The 18,405-nt window shown below is 42.7% G+C and overlaps 1 protein-coding gene across 1 annotated transcript in view; it reads left to right on the top strand.

The window, feature by feature from the left end:
• LOC126185017 (PI-PLC X domain-containing protein 1-like) overlaps window positions 1-18,405 on the top strand; it is a 102,567-nt gene that overhangs the window by 42,169 nt on the left and 41,993 nt on the right. Inside the window, exon 4 of the mRNA XM_049927740.1 lies at window positions 12,275-12,514. Within this exon, the coding sequence (XP_049783697.1) occupies window positions 12,275-12,514 (240 nt within the window). The remainder of the gene's footprint in view (window positions 1-12,274; window positions 12,515-18,405) is intronic.

The raw sequence follows: 18,405 nt of genomic DNA, 5'->3' as shown, positions 1-18,405 counted from the left end.
CAACTACACGTTTGGACGGACAAGAAACATACACAGCAGATGCTACCAATTATTAATAATACGGTCGCCAGCCTAATTAGGCATTAAGTGAGTTTTTTCCTTGTACAAGTGGATGTACGTACAAGCATAACAACACGTAGTAATACTGCATTAAATGGTAAATTTTAGAACCAGAAAAATCTACTGAACTAATATTTTCACTTTCTGTACTAATTTGGACAAGCTATAAATACACAACATTACACTATAATGATTACTACAAACTGCGTTTGGTCTATTGATCCGACTGAAATCGGGCATAGGTTACCCTAGAAATAGCACTTTTGAAACACACTTACTATGTCAATTTTAAGAAGGGTAAAACACTGATAAATTTAGGTTTTATATTGACTTTAACTTTGCTGGTCAAAGCAGTTCAGTACACTTCAGGATTAAAATGAATAGAAAAGAAAGAAAGGAGAAGGGGGGGGGGGGGGGGGGGACTCTGAAACTGTTATGATCACTGTAGTGAAAGTTTGATCATTGAGAGCCTTAAGCATTCTAGATTTCCAATATATGATTTACCACTCTTTTTGTCTTATTTCCTGCTCATTTAACTACCGTTATTTTTGTCTCAATTTAAATAAACTTCATTACTAAACCAATTTCAATATTATCTTCCAACTTGGTCAGACCTATATTATTCGTCCAGTATTTCATTAACAACAAAGTTCTTTAAACATCATTCTAACATAGATAGGTCTGCAGGTAATTATTATTAACATAAACTTTAATCTTCATCTTGGGATACTCGGATTGCACAACATGTGGAAAGGACCCTGTCTAGGTTAGTTGTGAGGATAATTAATTGATAGGACAGTTCTGGTAAAATTTAAGTTATTATTGAACAGTATGTAGCAAAAGTGACACTGGTCCACACGAATACAGTACTGAAAGTTTCAACCTGTTCGTATCGATGAGGCGGTCGGCAGGCGGCGAGACAGCGAGGCACAAAGCACACGTGCAATTACAGCAATGGCTCATGAAATATCGGCACTTTACTTCTTCATGGCGTCGCAATGCTTTTCCATTTAGTGCCTATGGAATATTGTCGTGCTGTATAGACGTCGGAAACAGCACATCCGAGGCTCAACGAAACCACTTTTTCCAGGAGAGCCTCCTCGATCTAGCACGTGTTTCTCAGATCGATGCCCAACTCCGACTACTACTGCTGAGCCCGTTATGCCGTACCGTGCCCGTGTGCATTTTCCCGCGCTCGCCTACCTCCACCTTTTCCTGCTCCCCTACAGACAGGGTATTCACCAAAGGTTTTACATTCCACATATTCTAATACATTGCCTACGTATGGACCAGGCGTACAAATACAACTTTCACATCTTACAATAGTTTGAACATTAGGTACACTTCCCTTCGATTACAACATTGCTTGAAATTTGACATAAATATTAAAATTTACATCGAAAATTGTTTATAGCTTCTTCAACATAATGACATGAAACAAAAAAGAAATGAAATCAGAACATCGATTATACTAATTTATCGAAATTCAGAAGAAAAAAATTTATTACATATACAATAGTATAACGTTAGTGTTGTTACAATCTGTGTTCAGTTTTTCAAGGTCTATCCACTGTGCCAACTTATAACTAAATCTGAGGGGGAGTGCGATGGGGAGGTTCCCTTGTAAGCATCGTCGCCTGCAGACGAACGAATCAGAGTCCGCACACTTAAAATGGGCGCCAACACTGCACGGCGAGCCTTGTTCCGTTACACATGTAACAACGGCAACTAATCAATAAAGAAGATTTGGAATCATGTTACTGACAAATTCTCGAGCTTTCACTCGTCCCAGGATGTAGTGACGTCTGATAGTACTATTTTCAAGACGGGTACAGCCTCTGTAATTTATTCTCGCGATAGAAATTAGTTTACCACGATGTATTTCGTTTGTCAGACATTCAAGTTTTCAATAATTTTCTTCATTGTTTCATGTGAATGCAGAAATTTGAAGTCAATCGGCCAAGAACTTTGAAGTAAATCGGTCAAGTAGGTCTCTAAATGTTTGATAACAACTTCCAAATTATACATACCGGCAAGCCACTGCAGCAACACGTCAGTAAGCACGTGAAGATGCTGAGCAGCTGTCTCGTTGAAATACTGCGCCACTTCCACATCACCCGAAGCGACGCCCGTAGTAGTTCAGCGTTATCTCGCGAGCGACCAACGACAATGCCTTTTTGTATGTGACAGCTTCGTCAGCAAATACTCTGAGAGTGTTATAAATACTATGAATCGTTTATGGACACTAAAAATGCGAGCGGCACGCTGCACACACAATGTTACTTATATCTGTGTTGAACGTTCTCTGTCCAGTATGATGTACTGAGATCTGCTAGTCAAAAATGCATCAATTTTGAAGAGGACAGGGTCCACAGCCTTAGTGTAAGTTTTGTGATGCTTTAACATAGATCCTAGTTGTCTGAAACCAAATATATGTGGTGGCGTAAGTCTGCCCGCTGTTTCACACTCCATGTGAGCACGAGCCATGTGGCCGGCATAACACCAGCAGTCAGCTAGCAAAAAATTCAAAACTAGATCCACAGTGCACACCGAAATGAAACGCTCGTCAAGCCACGTGTAACTGACACATTCTATTGCATTTCTTTTTACGCTGTGTGAAGACTACAAGTTACAAGTTTGTTTAGAGCACTGTTATCTACAGAACATAAAAGTGAATTATCTGAGGAGATACGCCATATAAGCAGTATCTTCGTTATTAATTGACAATGTGAAACAGTTTCCATCGATTTTCCGAACTGTAGGGAGACAAAAACTAGCATTTTACTTGCGTTCAACATTTACAAGGCACTTTGTCTGAAGAAAGCACGCTAGGTTCCAAATAAATCATGTTTCCTAAAGTCCTAGTTGTTTAAGAGAATTTTTTTTCCTTAAGTAATTTCAGTATTTAGAACTTGGAATATCCTTAAGAATCCTACAGACCGGCCTCACGAATATTAGTCTGCAATTAAGTGCATGCGTCTTTTCATTCTTATAAAAAAGTGTGACCTATGAAACTTCCTGGCAGATTAAAACTGTGTGCCAGACCGAGACTCGAACTCGGGACTTTTACCTTTCGCGGGCAAGTGCTCTACCAACATTTTTTTTTTTTTTTTTTTTTTTTGTACGCTTTAGTTCGTTGCATCTGCTCGGGGCGGACGTCGTAAGACATCCATTTAAGTTCGTTGTTGATCAATTAGCTCAGTTTTTTTATTACAGAGGGCACGTTACCCTCTGACCGAACACGCTGAGCCACCGTGCCGGCAATTCATAAAACGCTATCATTTGCACCAACTGCATAGGTCCAACTGAGCTACCCAGGCACGACTCACGCCCCGTCCTCACAGCTTTACTTCTGCCAGTACCTCGTCTCCTGCCTTCCAAACTTTACAGAAGCTCTCCTGCGAACCTTGCAGAACTAGCACTCCTGAAAGAAAGGATATTGCGGAGACATGGCTTAGCCACAGCCTGGGGGATGTTTCCAGAATGAGATTTTCACTCTGCAGCGGAGTGTGCGCTGATATGAAACTTCCTGGCAGATTAAAACTGTGTGCCCGACCGAGACTCGAACTCGGGACCTTTGCCTTTCGCGGGCAAGTGCTCTACCATCTGAGCTACCCAAGCACGACTCACACCCCATCGTCACAGCTTTTGCAGGCGAGCTTCTGTAGAGTTTGGAAGGTAGGAGATGAGGTACTGGCAGAAGTAAAGCTGTGAGGACGGGGCGTGAGTCGTGTTTGGGTAGCTCAGTTGGTAGAGCACTTGCCCGCGAAAGGCAAAGGTCCCGAGTTCGAGTCTCGGTCCGGCACACAGTTTTAATCTGCCAGGAAGTTTCGTATTAGCGCACACTCCGCTGCAGAGTGAAAATCTCATTCTGCAATGTGACCTACGCTCTTTCCGTCACACGGACTATTCGCTGCGTGAAAGATTATCGAATTCCAGAACTTTGTCCACAAAATTTTTTTCGACGCTTACCTTTGTCTTATTGTGCATGTTACCCTTCAAAATACTCTCTTCCACAATTGACACACCGCTCCCAACTCCGCTTCCGCTTCCGGAAGCAGTCTTGATACGCCTGTCGCTGGATGCAATTTATGTGAATTTTCTTTTATCTCGTCTATCGTTGTAAATCTTCGTCCTTTCGATGGGGTTTTCAACTTTGGAAATAAAAAAAAAAGTCCGCAGGGACCAAGTCTGGCGAGTGCGCAACATCTCGTTCTCATTTGTGCCATCCAAATACTCTTCACAGACTGCGAGGCGAAGGTATTTGTGGTTTTGACTCATGAGCCGTGGGACGAACTTGGTGGAAACACGATGCATTACAAGATGCTGTGTCAGGATTCCATGACGTGATCCAACTGAGATGTTACAGTCTTCTGCAATTTCTAGAGGAGTCAGTCTTCCACTGGCTCCTGACATGAGCGTCGCCGGTAGACGTCGAAGGGCGTTCTGAACGAGGGTTATCGTCAACTTCCGTCCGGCCTCTTTTAAACCGTGTGAACCATTCGTAACACCGAGTACAGCTTAAGCACTCATCACCGTAGGCTTCCCGCATCATTTGGTGTGTCTCTGTAAAGGTATTCTTGAGTTTCACGCAAAATTTAATGCAGACGCGTTGCTCCTCTAACTATTCCATCTCGAAATTCTCAAACTGTTCTACTCAATACAAGACTGAACAATAACTAACAGACACACAACAATGAAACTTTCGGCAAATACACACTAAACACAGCCGTGTGCAGGGATGCCAACCGCATCTCTCTCCAACACACCACTGGCGCGAAATTATTGTGAGTATTCTGGAATTTTGTGACATACCTCGTATTTCAGTATCTTTCATTTGTGATTGTTGGCGACGTTCAAACAGTGGAACGGTAATGGGGTATCTGTAAGTAAAGATGAACCTAAGAACTGAAACAAGGTAAGCCGCCATTGTATAAGGGGTAGTCAAATGAAAACGAGACAGATGGGAAAAAGTAAGTAACCTGTTTATTATTTCAAAAGTAATCGCCATAGCTGTTAATACATTTATCCCACTGTGAAACAGGACGGCCAAAGCTTTCATGGAAAAAAAAATTTCGGTGGCCTACGAAACCACAATTGTATCCAGGAGTACACCTCTTCGTCCGAAGAAAATCGAAGACCACGAATGTGTTTCTTCAGGGCTCCAAAAATATGGAAGTTACATGGAAAGAGATCAGGGCCGTATGGGGGATGTATAAAGGCTTCCCAGCGGAACTTCTAGAGCGTAGTCGAAACAGCTTTGGTAACATGTGGGAGGACAACAGGCACACTTTGCAAAAATTGAAGCACATCATCAAGTCCAAACGTCCAGGAATTTTGACGGACGGCATCATTCTGTTGCACCATAATGCCACCCACATGTTGCCAAGGGTGTTTCTACTACATAAGTTTTGCTGGGAAGCCCTAATACATACTTCATGCAGATCCGATCACTTCCCACGTGATTTCCATATTTTTGGAGCCCTGAAAAAAGATATTCGTGGCTGTCAGTTTGCTTCGGACACAGAGGTACATGCCTGGTTCCGTAGGCAACCGTAAACATTTTTCCATGAAGGCACTGGCCGTCTTGTGTTAATAGTTACGGCGATTATTTTTGAAGTAATAAATAGTTCTCTAACTTTTTCCATCTGTTTCCTATTCATTTCACTGCATCTTGCATCTCTACACACTGAAGTGAAAAGAGTCAGAAATTATTAAATTCGATACTGTAACCTATAATGAATTTGAAAAATCACATAATTGGTTTAAGCACATATGCGATTGCAGTCTTTCTCGGCGTATTCACTTCGCCAGAAGATGATGGGCACGAAACTCATTGAAAACGTTGCAACAAGACGACGCCACCACTCGGCTGATAACCCGAGAAGAATTCATCAGTGGTTTAAGCACAATTGCATCACAGCACGATCATATCTTCCAAACCAGCACCATGAGAATGGTGCACTGGTCAAGACAGTGGACCCACACTCTGGAGTAAAGGATTCAGATACCCTTGAAGCTATCATGATTTATACTTTTCATGGTTTCCCCATGGGGTGCTCCTCAAATCAGTCTATTCTTGCACAGTTCAGGAGCAGTGGAGTCACGTGCGGATCCATGTGGTCGATCATGGAGTTATTGACCCCCTCCCCCACAAAAAAAACGTTACTAGAAGCGTTTGTACTTTGTCCAGTCATATTAATGTGACCACTCGTCAAAAGCCTGAAAACCCACCTTTTGCAGCACGGACCGACATGCAGGAAGAGTGTCACTGAGGTTCTGGAAGGTACTGACAGGGATGTAGCGCCATTCCGCCGTGGCCAGCTGCGCTGCGTTTCTCGGTTGATGATCCGTGGCGCGAATAGCCCGATCGAAGTGGTCCCACAGATTCTCCATTAGGTTTAAATCGGGGGAGTATGGTGTCTAGCGGAGCACAGTAAAGTAATCCTGGAATAAAACGAAATAATAAGCAACCAGTTGCGTAAAAGAAATTTAATTTCTTTACTGGTTTCGGGCACATAATGTCCTTGTTCAGAAGGTTATACGTACCACGTTCTTTGGGAGTGTCAACAATAAGATGCATACAGCAAATTGCCATGGTCCTAAAAAATATACAGGAGCAGTGAGTAATATAATACTGAATCCATTAATACTTTAAGAACTCTTAGATGCTTACATTATTTCGTTATATAAGACTACATTTGCTGAGGACATCTACATCTACATACATACTGCGCAATCCACCATACGGTGCGTGGCGGAGGGTACCTCGTACCACAACTGGCATCTTCTCTCCCTGTTCCACTCCCAAACAGAACGAGGGAAAAATGACTGCCTATGTGCCTCTGTACGAGCCTTAATCTCTCTTATCTTATCTTTGTGGTCTTTCCGCGAAATATAAGTTGGCGGCAGTAAAATTGTACTGCAGTCAGCCTCAAATGCTGGTTCTCTAAATTTACTCAGTAGCTATTCACGAAAAGAACGCCTCCTTTCCTCTAGAGACTCCCACCCGAGTTCCTGAAGCATTTCCGTAACACTCGCGTCATGATCAAACGTACCAGTAAGAAATCTAGCAGCCCGCCTCTGAATTGCTTCTATGTCCTCCCCCAATCCGACCTGATAGGGATCCCGAACGCTCGAGCAGTACTCAAGAATAAGTCGTATTAGTGTTTTATAAGCGGTCTCCTTTACAGATGAACCACATCTTCCCAAAATTCTACCAATGAACCGAAGACGACTATCCGCCTTCCCCACAACTGCCATGACATGCTTGTCCCACTTCATATCGCTCTGCAATGTTACTCCCAAATATTTCATTGACGTGACTGTGTCAAGCACTACACTACTAATGGAGTACTCAAACATTACGGGATTCTTTTTCCTATTCATCTGCATTAATTTACATTTATCTATATTTAGAGTTAGCTGCCATTCTTTACACCAATCACAAATCCTGCCCAAGTCATCTTGTATCCTCCTACAGTCACTCAACGACGACACCTTCCCGTACACCACAGTATCATCAGCAAACAGCCGCACATTGCTATCCACCCTATCCAAAAGATCATTTATGTAGATAGAAAACAACAGCGGACCTACCACACTTCCCTGGGGCACTCCAGATGATACCCTCACCTCCGATGAACACTCACCATCGAGGACAACGTACTGGGTTCTATTACTTAAGAAGTCGGATAAAATACTAAACTCAGGCTGGTTCTCTCTGAACCATGCACATACAATGCGAACAGCGTAACAAGTTGAACTGTCCTGCTAGTAGATACCATGTTGCTGAGGGAAAACAAGCAGATTGTAGCGGTGGACATGGCCCCCAGGGATGTGTATACACTTGTGTTCATCTATTGTGTCTTGCAGAATGACGAGAGCACCTAGGGAATGCCCTCCAGCCTGGATGCGGTGATTGTTGCAGGATGTTTGCTTTCGGATGTTTCACACCGTATATGCTAACAACCATCTGGCTGATGGAGCATAAAACGTGACTCATCTGGAAAGACCGCCTGTCGTCACTCAGTGGACCTCCAGTTTCGGTATAGGCGGCTTTATTCCAGCCTCCATCGATGACGAACAGCACTCACCGTGGATGCATGAATCAGACACCTGCTGCAGAGGCCGATATGCAGCAACGTTCGCTTAACTGTCGTTGAGGAGACGCTGTTGGTATCCCATTAGTTCATCTGGACGGTCTGTTGCTTAACAGCTGCACGTCTATTCGCTCATACACATCGGCGCCAGTTTTGGATGGCGCCGTTTTGCCATGCACGGAATACTTCAGCCACGGCGGCATGCGACCGGTTTAAAAACTTAGCCGTTTCGGAATTGCTTCCACCATTGTTCCGCAAGCCAATGATCATGCCCCTTTCGACGTCAAATAAATCACTCTGTATCCAAATTACGACTGCACCGTTTTACGTGCCCCCGCGACACACTTTCTGTGAACTCTACTACTGCTGGTGTCACCTGCCGTCTGTGAGTGGTTATTGAAAGCTGATGTCGAACATAGGTAGTGGTCACATTAATGTGACTGGGCTGTGTATTCTTGCATACGGTGCATATTAGAAATTTCGTAACTAACTTCTGGAGAACAAAGTAGCATTAAAATTAAGAGTCTCGAGAATGGCAAGCAATTCTAGAATTTACATTCAACCCAGGATTCTTTCAGTTTGAAGGCCTGCTCACGCGGATAGGTTTGCGGCCTCATCGGTAACTTTCCAGCCAGGTAAAGCTGATTTGCACCGGTTGACGTACCCAACGTTTGCAATAAATGGAGTGGCCGTGCGGTTCTAGATGCTGCAGTCTGGAGCCGAGCGAACGCTACGGTCGCAGGTTCGAATCCTGCCTCGGGCATGGATGTGTGTGATGTCCTTAGGTTAGTTAGGTTTAATTAGTTCTAAGTTCTAGGCGACTGATGACCTCAGAAGTTAGCTCAGAGTCATTTGAACCATTTTTTCAATAAATCTGGCAGTTCGTCAGTTCACAGTTAGACTCAGCAAACCACAGGAAGCTGAGTAGGGGTCGACGGGCAGACAAAATGGAAGACACTTTACTACTATGGCTTGCAGACCAGCGTTTACAATCTTAGTGCTTCGTGAAGTACTGATAGTAGTATATGCATAGTTCGATTTTATATTGAGTGAATGATGAAGTTGTAGATGTTTCTTTCTATTAACTTCTTGAATGAATTATGCGATACATGTGTCCCTCATATTTTCTAATGTACCGGTAAGATTTTGAAACGCTATTTTTTAATGTTATCAGTATGATAAAAAATGAACTATTCACTGATTTAAATACTTTGTTATTATTAGTGGAGAGTGTTGTAACTTGGGAACGTTTCTTCTTCACTCAGCTCTGCAATAGAATTTTGTAGCATTCCTCGCTATTTCCTCTCTTATTTTACGTTAATGTCCATTGGGACTTTTCACGGTCGATTCAAAGAAAACACATCGGTTGATAAGGAGAGAAAAAAAAAACTGATTTCCAAACCCTGATCAGCAACGTACCACAAATGAACTGTTACCCTACCAGTGGTGCGTGACTATTGAACTGCAGACATACCTGCTGGTTCCGAGTGTTCGATGTCCAGCCGCACATCCTCGACTTCTTAACCTTAACTGATCTTACCTGCAGCAGAGCTGCCAGTACGCTACGCACCCCTATTTGGACTCTGATATTGTATGCTTCTAAGATAACAACATTTTGGGAGAGATTAGTACTCCCGTAAATGAATAGCAGACAAAGCTGGTAAAATATTAATATATTGTTGAGGCGCAGTGTCCTCCAACTTCGTCGTTACCAAGTTACAAATTGCTTTCATCAAGATTCTCGGAGATCACGCGACCGTAAGTCCTTCCTCTCGAGACGACACTACCGATATAAATGAAAAAGTTACTCCCGTCAGTAGCTAAAGTCTAAGCTGCCATAGCTCTGCTACACTACGTGACATGATTTATGCACTTTGTCACGCGGGACTTCAAATTAGAACGCCAGGATAGCTTGGAATATCGCTGGCAGTTAATAATCCGAAAGCCTCCAAGAGACAAAAATAAACTAACACCGCCGTCGCAACAAAGTGATCATCAGCGACGATGACAATAAAATGTGTGGCGAGGACCTGCTGGCAGGTAGACCCGATATCTTGGTGCAAGTCTTTTAAGGTGACGCCACTTCGGCGTCTCTGTCTCATTTTCATTCTTTTTCCTGTTTTACCTACAAGAAATGATACAAAAGTATTTTGATTGGGTTTCTATCCTTGTAGCACCTAATTGCTTTTCTGTGCATTTATCTGCAGCATAGCTATTCTTTACATATGATTCATTTCTTACATGCTTACTTCAAACTAATGCTACCTATTCCCAGTTGACATTTTCACACATACCATTTAATCATGGATGCAGTGAATGGTATTGTATTTCCACAGGTAACTGAACTGCTTTGTACCAACAAAACTACTCTACCCAAAAGGGAATATATTGTACACTCCTGGAAATTGAAATAAGAACACCGTGAATTCATTGTCCCAGGAAGGGGAAACTTTATTGACACATTCCTGGGGTCAGATACATCACATGATCACACTGACAGAACCACAGGCACATAGACACAGGCAACAGACCATGCACAATGTCGGCACTAGTACAGTGTATATCCACCTTTCGCAGCAATGCAGGCTGCTATTCTCCCATGGAGACGATCGTAGAGATGCTGGATGTAGTCCTGTGGAACGGCTTGCCATGCCATTTCCACCTGGCGCCTCAGTTGGACCAGCGTTCGTGCTGGACGTGCAGACCGCGTGAGACGACGCTTCATCCAGTCCCAAACATGCTCAATGGGGGACAGATCCGGAGATCTTGCTGGCCAGGGTAGTTGACTTACACCTTCTAGAGCACGTTGGGTGGCACGGGATACATGCGGACGTGCATTGTCCTGTTGGAACAGCAAGTTCCCTTGCCGGTCTAGGAATGGTAGAACGATGGGTTCGATGACGGTTTGGATGTACCGTGCACTATTCAGTGTCCCCTCGACGATCACCAGTGGTGTACGGCCAGTGTAGGAGATCGCTTCCCACACCATGATGCCAGGTGTTGGCCCTGTGTGCCTCGGTCGTATGCAGTCCTGATTGTGGCGCTCACCTGCACGGCGCCAAACACGCATACGACAATCATTGGTACCAAGGCAGAAGCGACTCTCATCGCTGAAGACGACACGTCTCCATTCGTCCCTCCATTCACGCCTGTTGCGACACCACTGGAGGCGGGCTGCACGATGTTGGGGCGTGAGCGGAAGACGGCCTAACGGTGTGTGGGACCGTAGCCCAGCTTCATGGAGACGGTTGCGAATCGTCCTCGCCGATACCCCAGGAGCAACAGTGTCCCTAATTTGCTGGGAAGTGGCGGTGCGGTCCCCTACGGCACTGCGTAGGATCCTATGGTCTTGGCGTGCATCCGTGCGTCGCTGCGGTCCGGTCCCAGGTCAACGGGCACGTGCACCTTCCGCCGACCACTGGCGACAACATCGATGTACTGTGGAGACCTCACGCCCCACGTGTTGAGCAATTCGGCGGTACGTCCACCCGGCCTCCCGCATGCCCACTATACGCCCTCGCTCAAAGTCCGTCAACTGCACATACGGATCACGTCCACGCTGTCGCGGCATGCTACCAGTGTTAAAGACTGCGATGGAGCTCCGTATGCCACGGCAAACTGGCTGACACTGACGGCGGCGGTGCACAAATGCTGCGCAGCTAGCGCCATTCGACGGCCAACACCGCGGTTCCTGGTGTGTCCGCTGGCCGTGCGTGTGATCATTGCTTGTACAGCCCTCTCGCAGTGTCCGGAGCAAGTATGGTGGGTCTGACACACCGGTGTCAATGTGTTCTTTTTTCCATTTCCAGGAGTGTATATTGTTTTACATAATGTGCTATGTTCTTCAGGTCTTAAATGATCTGTCAGTGAGCTGTCTTATCAGTATCACAAGGCTGTCTTATCAGTACAATGTATTTCAACAAACTTCAAATTCTGTGGAAGGATGATGTTGCCACTAGTTACAGTAGTTCAATGTGCAAGTGTTGTTATATAAATGTAAAAAATTGACAGTTTCACCAAATAAAAGAAGCATACTATCTGCTTCATAATTTATATCCTCTTACCTGGATAAATACTGAAATTCTAGATTCTGCATATTTTGTTTTAAACAGAGAAGAGCTGGAAAACTTGACCGTTGCCGATTTGTTCATCCCTGGGACAAACGGTTCAGACACTTACAATGGATCAGTTATGGAAAATACAAGTGAAAGACATGGCTGCTATGTTCTCACACAAGATGCCGATGTTTGGGGACAGTTAGTGCATGGAATTCGATACATAGACATTGATGTTCGTGACCACCCTGGCAACAAGACAACTACCTATGCTCCTGCAACACAAGATGATGATGGGTATGTACAGTAATATAAACAAACTAATTAATTAGCTTGATTAATTATCTGCATTTCAGATGCCTGTAGTAAAGGACTTTGAAAAAGTATATGTCATGAAATAAGACTTGTTTGAGTAATAAATTTTACATTCTTTTGTGGATTAGGATTTATTCATTTCATGATGTACACTTGAAAACCATTTGGTTCATGTAAATGAACCATATCACAAATTTATGTTATATTTGTAGTAATAAATAATAATATGACACAAAAATGAGATTTCTGTGAATAAACATGTAGACCTATATATCCTTAGATAATTAACAAGATTTATCTAGTTTACATTGTCAGTTCATCTTATGTGAGTTCATTCACTGAGTATTAAAATTCCTGCTTCGGTGCCTCGTGTAACTTTATTTTTAGTGGGCGTAACTTCCTGTGCATTAAAACATTCTCTTCTAATTAATTATTAATCATCCTTCTCATACACTGTGGAACTGAGCATCTCTCCTGCAAAGTCTTCCACTGGAGTTTATCTATCATCTCCGTAATGCTTTCGCAATTACTAAATGATCCTGTAACGAAGCGTGCTGCTCTCCATTGGATCTTCTCTATTCCTTCTATCAACCCTATCTGGCACGGATCCCACACTGGTGAGCAATATTCAAGCAGTAACCTACTTCCTTTGTTTTCGGATTGCATTTCCTTAGAATTCTTCCAATTAATCTGTCTGGCATCTGCTTTACCGACAATCAACTTTATATGATCATTCCATTTTAAATCACTCCTAATGCCTCCTCCCAGATAATTTATGGAATTAACTGCTTCCAGTTGCTGACCAGCTACATTGTGTCTAAGTGATAAAGGATCTTTCTTTCTATGTATTTGCAGCACAATACACTTGTCTACGTTGAGATTCAGTTGCCATTCTCTGCACCATGTGTCAATTCGTTGCAGATCCTCCTGCATTTCAGTACAATTTTCCATTCTTACAAACTCTCAATATACTACAGCATCATCGGCGAAGAGCCTCAGTGAACTTCCGATGTTATCCGCAACGTCATTTATGTATATTTTGAATAGCAACGGTCCTACGACACTCCGCTGCGGCACACCTGAAATCACTCTTACTTCGGAAGACTTCTCTCCATTAAGAATGACATGCTGCGTTCTTTTATCTAGGAACTCTTCAATCCAATCACACAATTGGTCTGATAGTCCATATGCTCTTACTTTGTTCATTAAACGACTGTGGGGAACTGTATCAAATGCCTTGCAGAAGTCAAGAAACACGACATCTACCTGGGAACCTGTGTCTATGGCCCTCTGAGTCTCGTGGACGAATAGCGCGAGCTGGGTTTCACACGACCGTCTTTTTCGAAACCCATGTTGATTCCTACAGAGTAGATTTCTAGTCTCCAGAGAAGTCATTATACTTGAACATAATACGTGTTCCAAAATTCTACAATTGATCGACGTTAAAGATATAGGTCTATAGTTCTGCTCATCTGTTTGACATCCCTTCTTGAAAACAAGGATGACCTGTGCCCTTTTCCAATCCTTTGGAATGCTACGCTCTTCTAGAGACATACAGTATACCGCTGTAAGAAGGGGGGCAAGTTCCTTTGCGTACTCTGTGTAAAATCGAACTGGTATCCAGTCAGGTCCAGCTGCCTTTCCTCTTTTGAGCGATTTTAATTGTTTCTCTATCCCTCTGTCATCTATTGCAATATCTACCATTTTGTCATCTGTGCGACAATCTAGAGAGGGAACTACAGTGCAATCTTCCTTTGTGAAACAGCTTTGGAAAAAGACATTTAGTATTTCGGCCTTTAGTCTGTCATCCTCTGTTTCAGTACCATTTTGGTCACAGAGTGTCTGGACATTTTGTTTTGATCCACCTAGTGCTTTGACATAAGACCAAGGAATTATGTGATGGAGAAATTGTGGCGAATGTTACACCACTTCTACAGCCAATGGACCACTGCAAACGTTAAAACTTATTTACAGAAAACAATTTTTAGAATGGTGATCCAAGGTGATAGCAGTCCTTTTGTGGACAAAATAAAAAAGACCAATGTGAAGTATGTTGTTTATTATGCCACTGATGCATGGCAGAATATTTCAGAAAATCGTGGAGAAAACTGTGGACATCTCTTGAATTTCAAAACAACCTAGTTGAAAATGAAGAGGAATATCTACTACAAATGATACAGGCAATCCCTGGATGTGAAGAAGTTAGTGAAGGAGACGTAGATGAGTGGATGGCAGCAGATGGGGTATGTGTGGAGAACCGTACTGTCACTGATTTAGATGCTGCTGTGACTCAAGACCAGGAAGAAGTGGACTGCTGTGACGGATGTGACAATGAGCCTGAAAGTGACAAAGGAGAGCTGGTGCCACACAGTGAGGCAGTAGAAGCCCTTGACCTCGCGCTATGTTATTTGAACCAACAGCCCACTGCTACACCTGCTGATTTGATGTTTATGAGACGATTGCACAACTACGCCTCATATAACATATTCATTATGCCATAAAACAATGACTGAGCTTTTGCCATCTAAAAAGTAGGGATAAAATGTCCACTGTATTTTAGTAAGTTTGACAGCTTTTCTTTAATAGTTATGCATTGTTTAAACCTAATGTTTTCTTGCCAATTTTTCTAATGCAAGTTTACTATACTGTGTAAATTAAAATAATGTGTATGTACAGCAGTTTACCATACAGTTTTCCATACTTAGACTAACATTTTTCATGTTCGTATTAACCAAAAGTTCCGATTACTGGGGTTCAGATTACCGGGACTCTGCTGTACTCAATTTTTTTCTGCAACTTCAGTATTGACCTATCTTTCTCAAAAAGCATTACAGTATCTAATTACAGATTCAATAAGAGATTTCCTTGTGTTCATGTCAGTTGCAGTTGAAAATATTCACACTGCAAATACAAAGCTGCTTAGTTTGTTTTCTAGGTAATCAGAGCTGTATGTAAACTTAAATGTTTAAGTAAATTGAATCCTAAGAATATGACTGAGTCAATCAATTCTCTACCTTGGTTGCTGTAAATATCTTACTCTGGTCGAACTTTGACTGTTCAGTTCTGACATACATCACTGGGGATTTAGATATGTTCAGATTCAACCCATTTAGCTAAATCAAGTTTCAAATCTACTGAGAATACCGATCACTGGATAGGAATTTTTTCTGCATCCAGATTTTCAAATAACACAGAAGTAATGTTCACAAACAAAACTGACTGGGAAATAACAGTTACCAGTAAATCTTGAACTTATCCCATCGAAAATAATTACCCTTCATTTTCTGTTTGATAAGTAGGGTTTAAATCCTTATGCCATGTTTGCGAAGTCCATAAACAAGAAAGCCTCAGTTGAAAGGATCAGAAGTGTTTGTGAGGTCACAGAAGAGTCCTCCAACCTCATTGTGCATTCTAATAATCAGTTTATTTTCTCAGCAAAACTACATACTGCATCTGTGACGCTTTTGTCCTGTTCAAAATCAAACTGATTGCTTAGGATAAAAACATATTTTACAATATAATTTATGATCTTGGTAAGAGCTGCTTCCTCATTCATCTATTCATTCATCATATTCTGTAGATCCCATGAAGAAAGAGATCCTATAGTGATGCAGAATGAGTCAAGATACACAAATTTGAGACAAACACATTGTAGATACTTAATCTTCACACTGTATTAACAATAAGCTCTTGTTACATTGCTTAATGCAATTCATGCCTCTGTCATCTAAATATAATCAAGTAAATTAGTAAGAAAGCTGCTACTCTGAAAACAGCTGTTCCCTCCTCAGTTTTATTATATAGCTGCTGTTTATGCACTATTAGTATCATAATATTCACATGATGACAAAGGTTTTTATCAGGGAACAGATTTTTATGTCAATAAATACTGAGTCCTTTATACACCGAAGAGCCAAGGAAACTGGTATACCTGCCTAATATCGTGTAGGCCCCCTGCGAGCATGCAGAGATGCCGCAACACGATACGGCATGGACCTGAGTAATGACTGAAGTAGTGCTGGATGAAACTGACACCATGAAATCTACAGGGCTGTCCATAAATCCATAAGAGTACGAGGGATTGGAGATCTCTTCTGAACAACACGCTGCAAGGCATCCCAGATTTGCTCAATAATGTTCATGTCTGAAGAGTTTGGTGGCCAGTGGAAATGTTTGAGCTCAGAAGAGTGTTCCTCAAGCTACTGTCTATCAACTCTGGATGTTTGGAGTGTCGCATTGTCCTGCTGGAATTGCCCAAGTCCATTGGAATGCACAATGGACATGAATGGATGCAGGTGATCAGACAGGATGCTTATGTACGTGTCACCTGTCAGAGTCATATCTAGACATATCAGGGTCCCTTATCACTCCAACTGCACGCACCCCACACCATTACAGAACTTCCAACAGCTTGAACAGTCCCCCGATAACATGCAGGGTCCATGAATTCATGAGGTTGTCTCCATACTCGTACACATCCATCTGCTCAATACAATTTGAAACAAGACTCATCCAACCAGGCAACATGTTTCTAGTCATCGGCAGTCCAAAGTCAGTGTTGACAGACCCAGGCTAGATGTAAAGCCTTGTGCCATGCAGTCATCAAGAGTACACGAGTGGGCCTTCAGCTCCAAAAGCCCATATCAATGATGTTTTGTTGAATGGTTTCCACACTGACACTTGTTGATGGTGCAGCATTGAAATCTGCAGCAATTTGCGGAAGGGTTGCACTTCTGTCACATTGAATGATTCTCTTCAGTTGTCGTTGGTCCCATTCTTGCAGGATATTTTTCCAAACACAGCAGTGTCAGAGATTTGATGTTTTATCAGATTCCTGATAGTTACAGTACACTTGTGAAATTGTTGTACAGGAAAATTCCCACTTCATTGCTACTTCGGAGATGCTGTGTCCCGTCTCTCATGCTCCAACTATAAAACCATGTTCAAACTCACTTAAATCTTTATAACCTGCCATCATAGAAGCAGTAACTGATCTAACAATAGCCTCAGACATTTGTTGTCTTATACAGGTGTTGCCGGCCATAGCGCCATGTTCTGCCTGTTTACATATCTGTGTATTTGAATATGCTTGTCTATATCAGTTTCTCCGGCACTTCTGCGTATTGCACTATTACTTGTCATACATCTTAATAACAAACAGAGCTACATCCCACATAGTTAACAGTTAAGCAGGAGTTGTTGAACATCCTACCACCAGAGTACACAATTCCATTATGAATCCTGTAGAAGTAGATAAGTCTACATGATGATGATGATGAGCGTTTGGCGTCATTGGCCGGGAGGCCCCTCGCGGGGCAGGTCCGGCCGCCTTGGCGCAGGTCTTATTACATTCGGCGCCACATTGGGCGACCTGCACGCCGGATGGGGATGAAATGATGATGAACACAACACAACACCCAGTCCCCGAGCGGAGAAAATCTCCGACCCAGCCGGGAATCGAACCCGGGCCCGGAGGACGGCAATCCGTCACGCTGACCACTCAGCTACTGGGGCGGACAGTCTACATGTAAATAGTTTTTGTGTCTTGTATTGTGGCTGTGTACATCACAGTTCAGTTGAAAATGGTTTTCCATTATCAGCAGCAAAAACCATTAAGGAGAAAATGTATTGGGAACTAAGTGTAAGAATTCCAAGATCCTTAAAAAGGCTTCTACAAGATGTATGTTTATCTACTGTACACAATATTCTTGCAGTTTACTTCTGCCGAACAAACACTTCATTTATACTAAATGTACTGCCATAGAACATAATTCCATGAGACAGGGATTGAAAATATCCAAAATAAGCCAACACTCTTGACTCTAGGTCAGCACAATGGAAAATATTTCTATGGACATAACACACTGAACTGA

The sequence above is a fragment of the Schistocerca cancellata genome, chromosome 4, assembly GCF_023864275.1.
Source record: "Schistocerca cancellata isolate TAMUIC-IGC-003103 chromosome 4, iqSchCanc2.1, whole genome shotgun sequence".
NCBI lineage: Eukaryota > Metazoa > Arthropoda > Insecta > Orthoptera > Acrididae > Schistocerca > Schistocerca cancellata.
The sequence above is the reverse complement of the archived record's forward strand: the minus strand, read 5'-3'. Positions and strand labels throughout refer to the sequence as shown.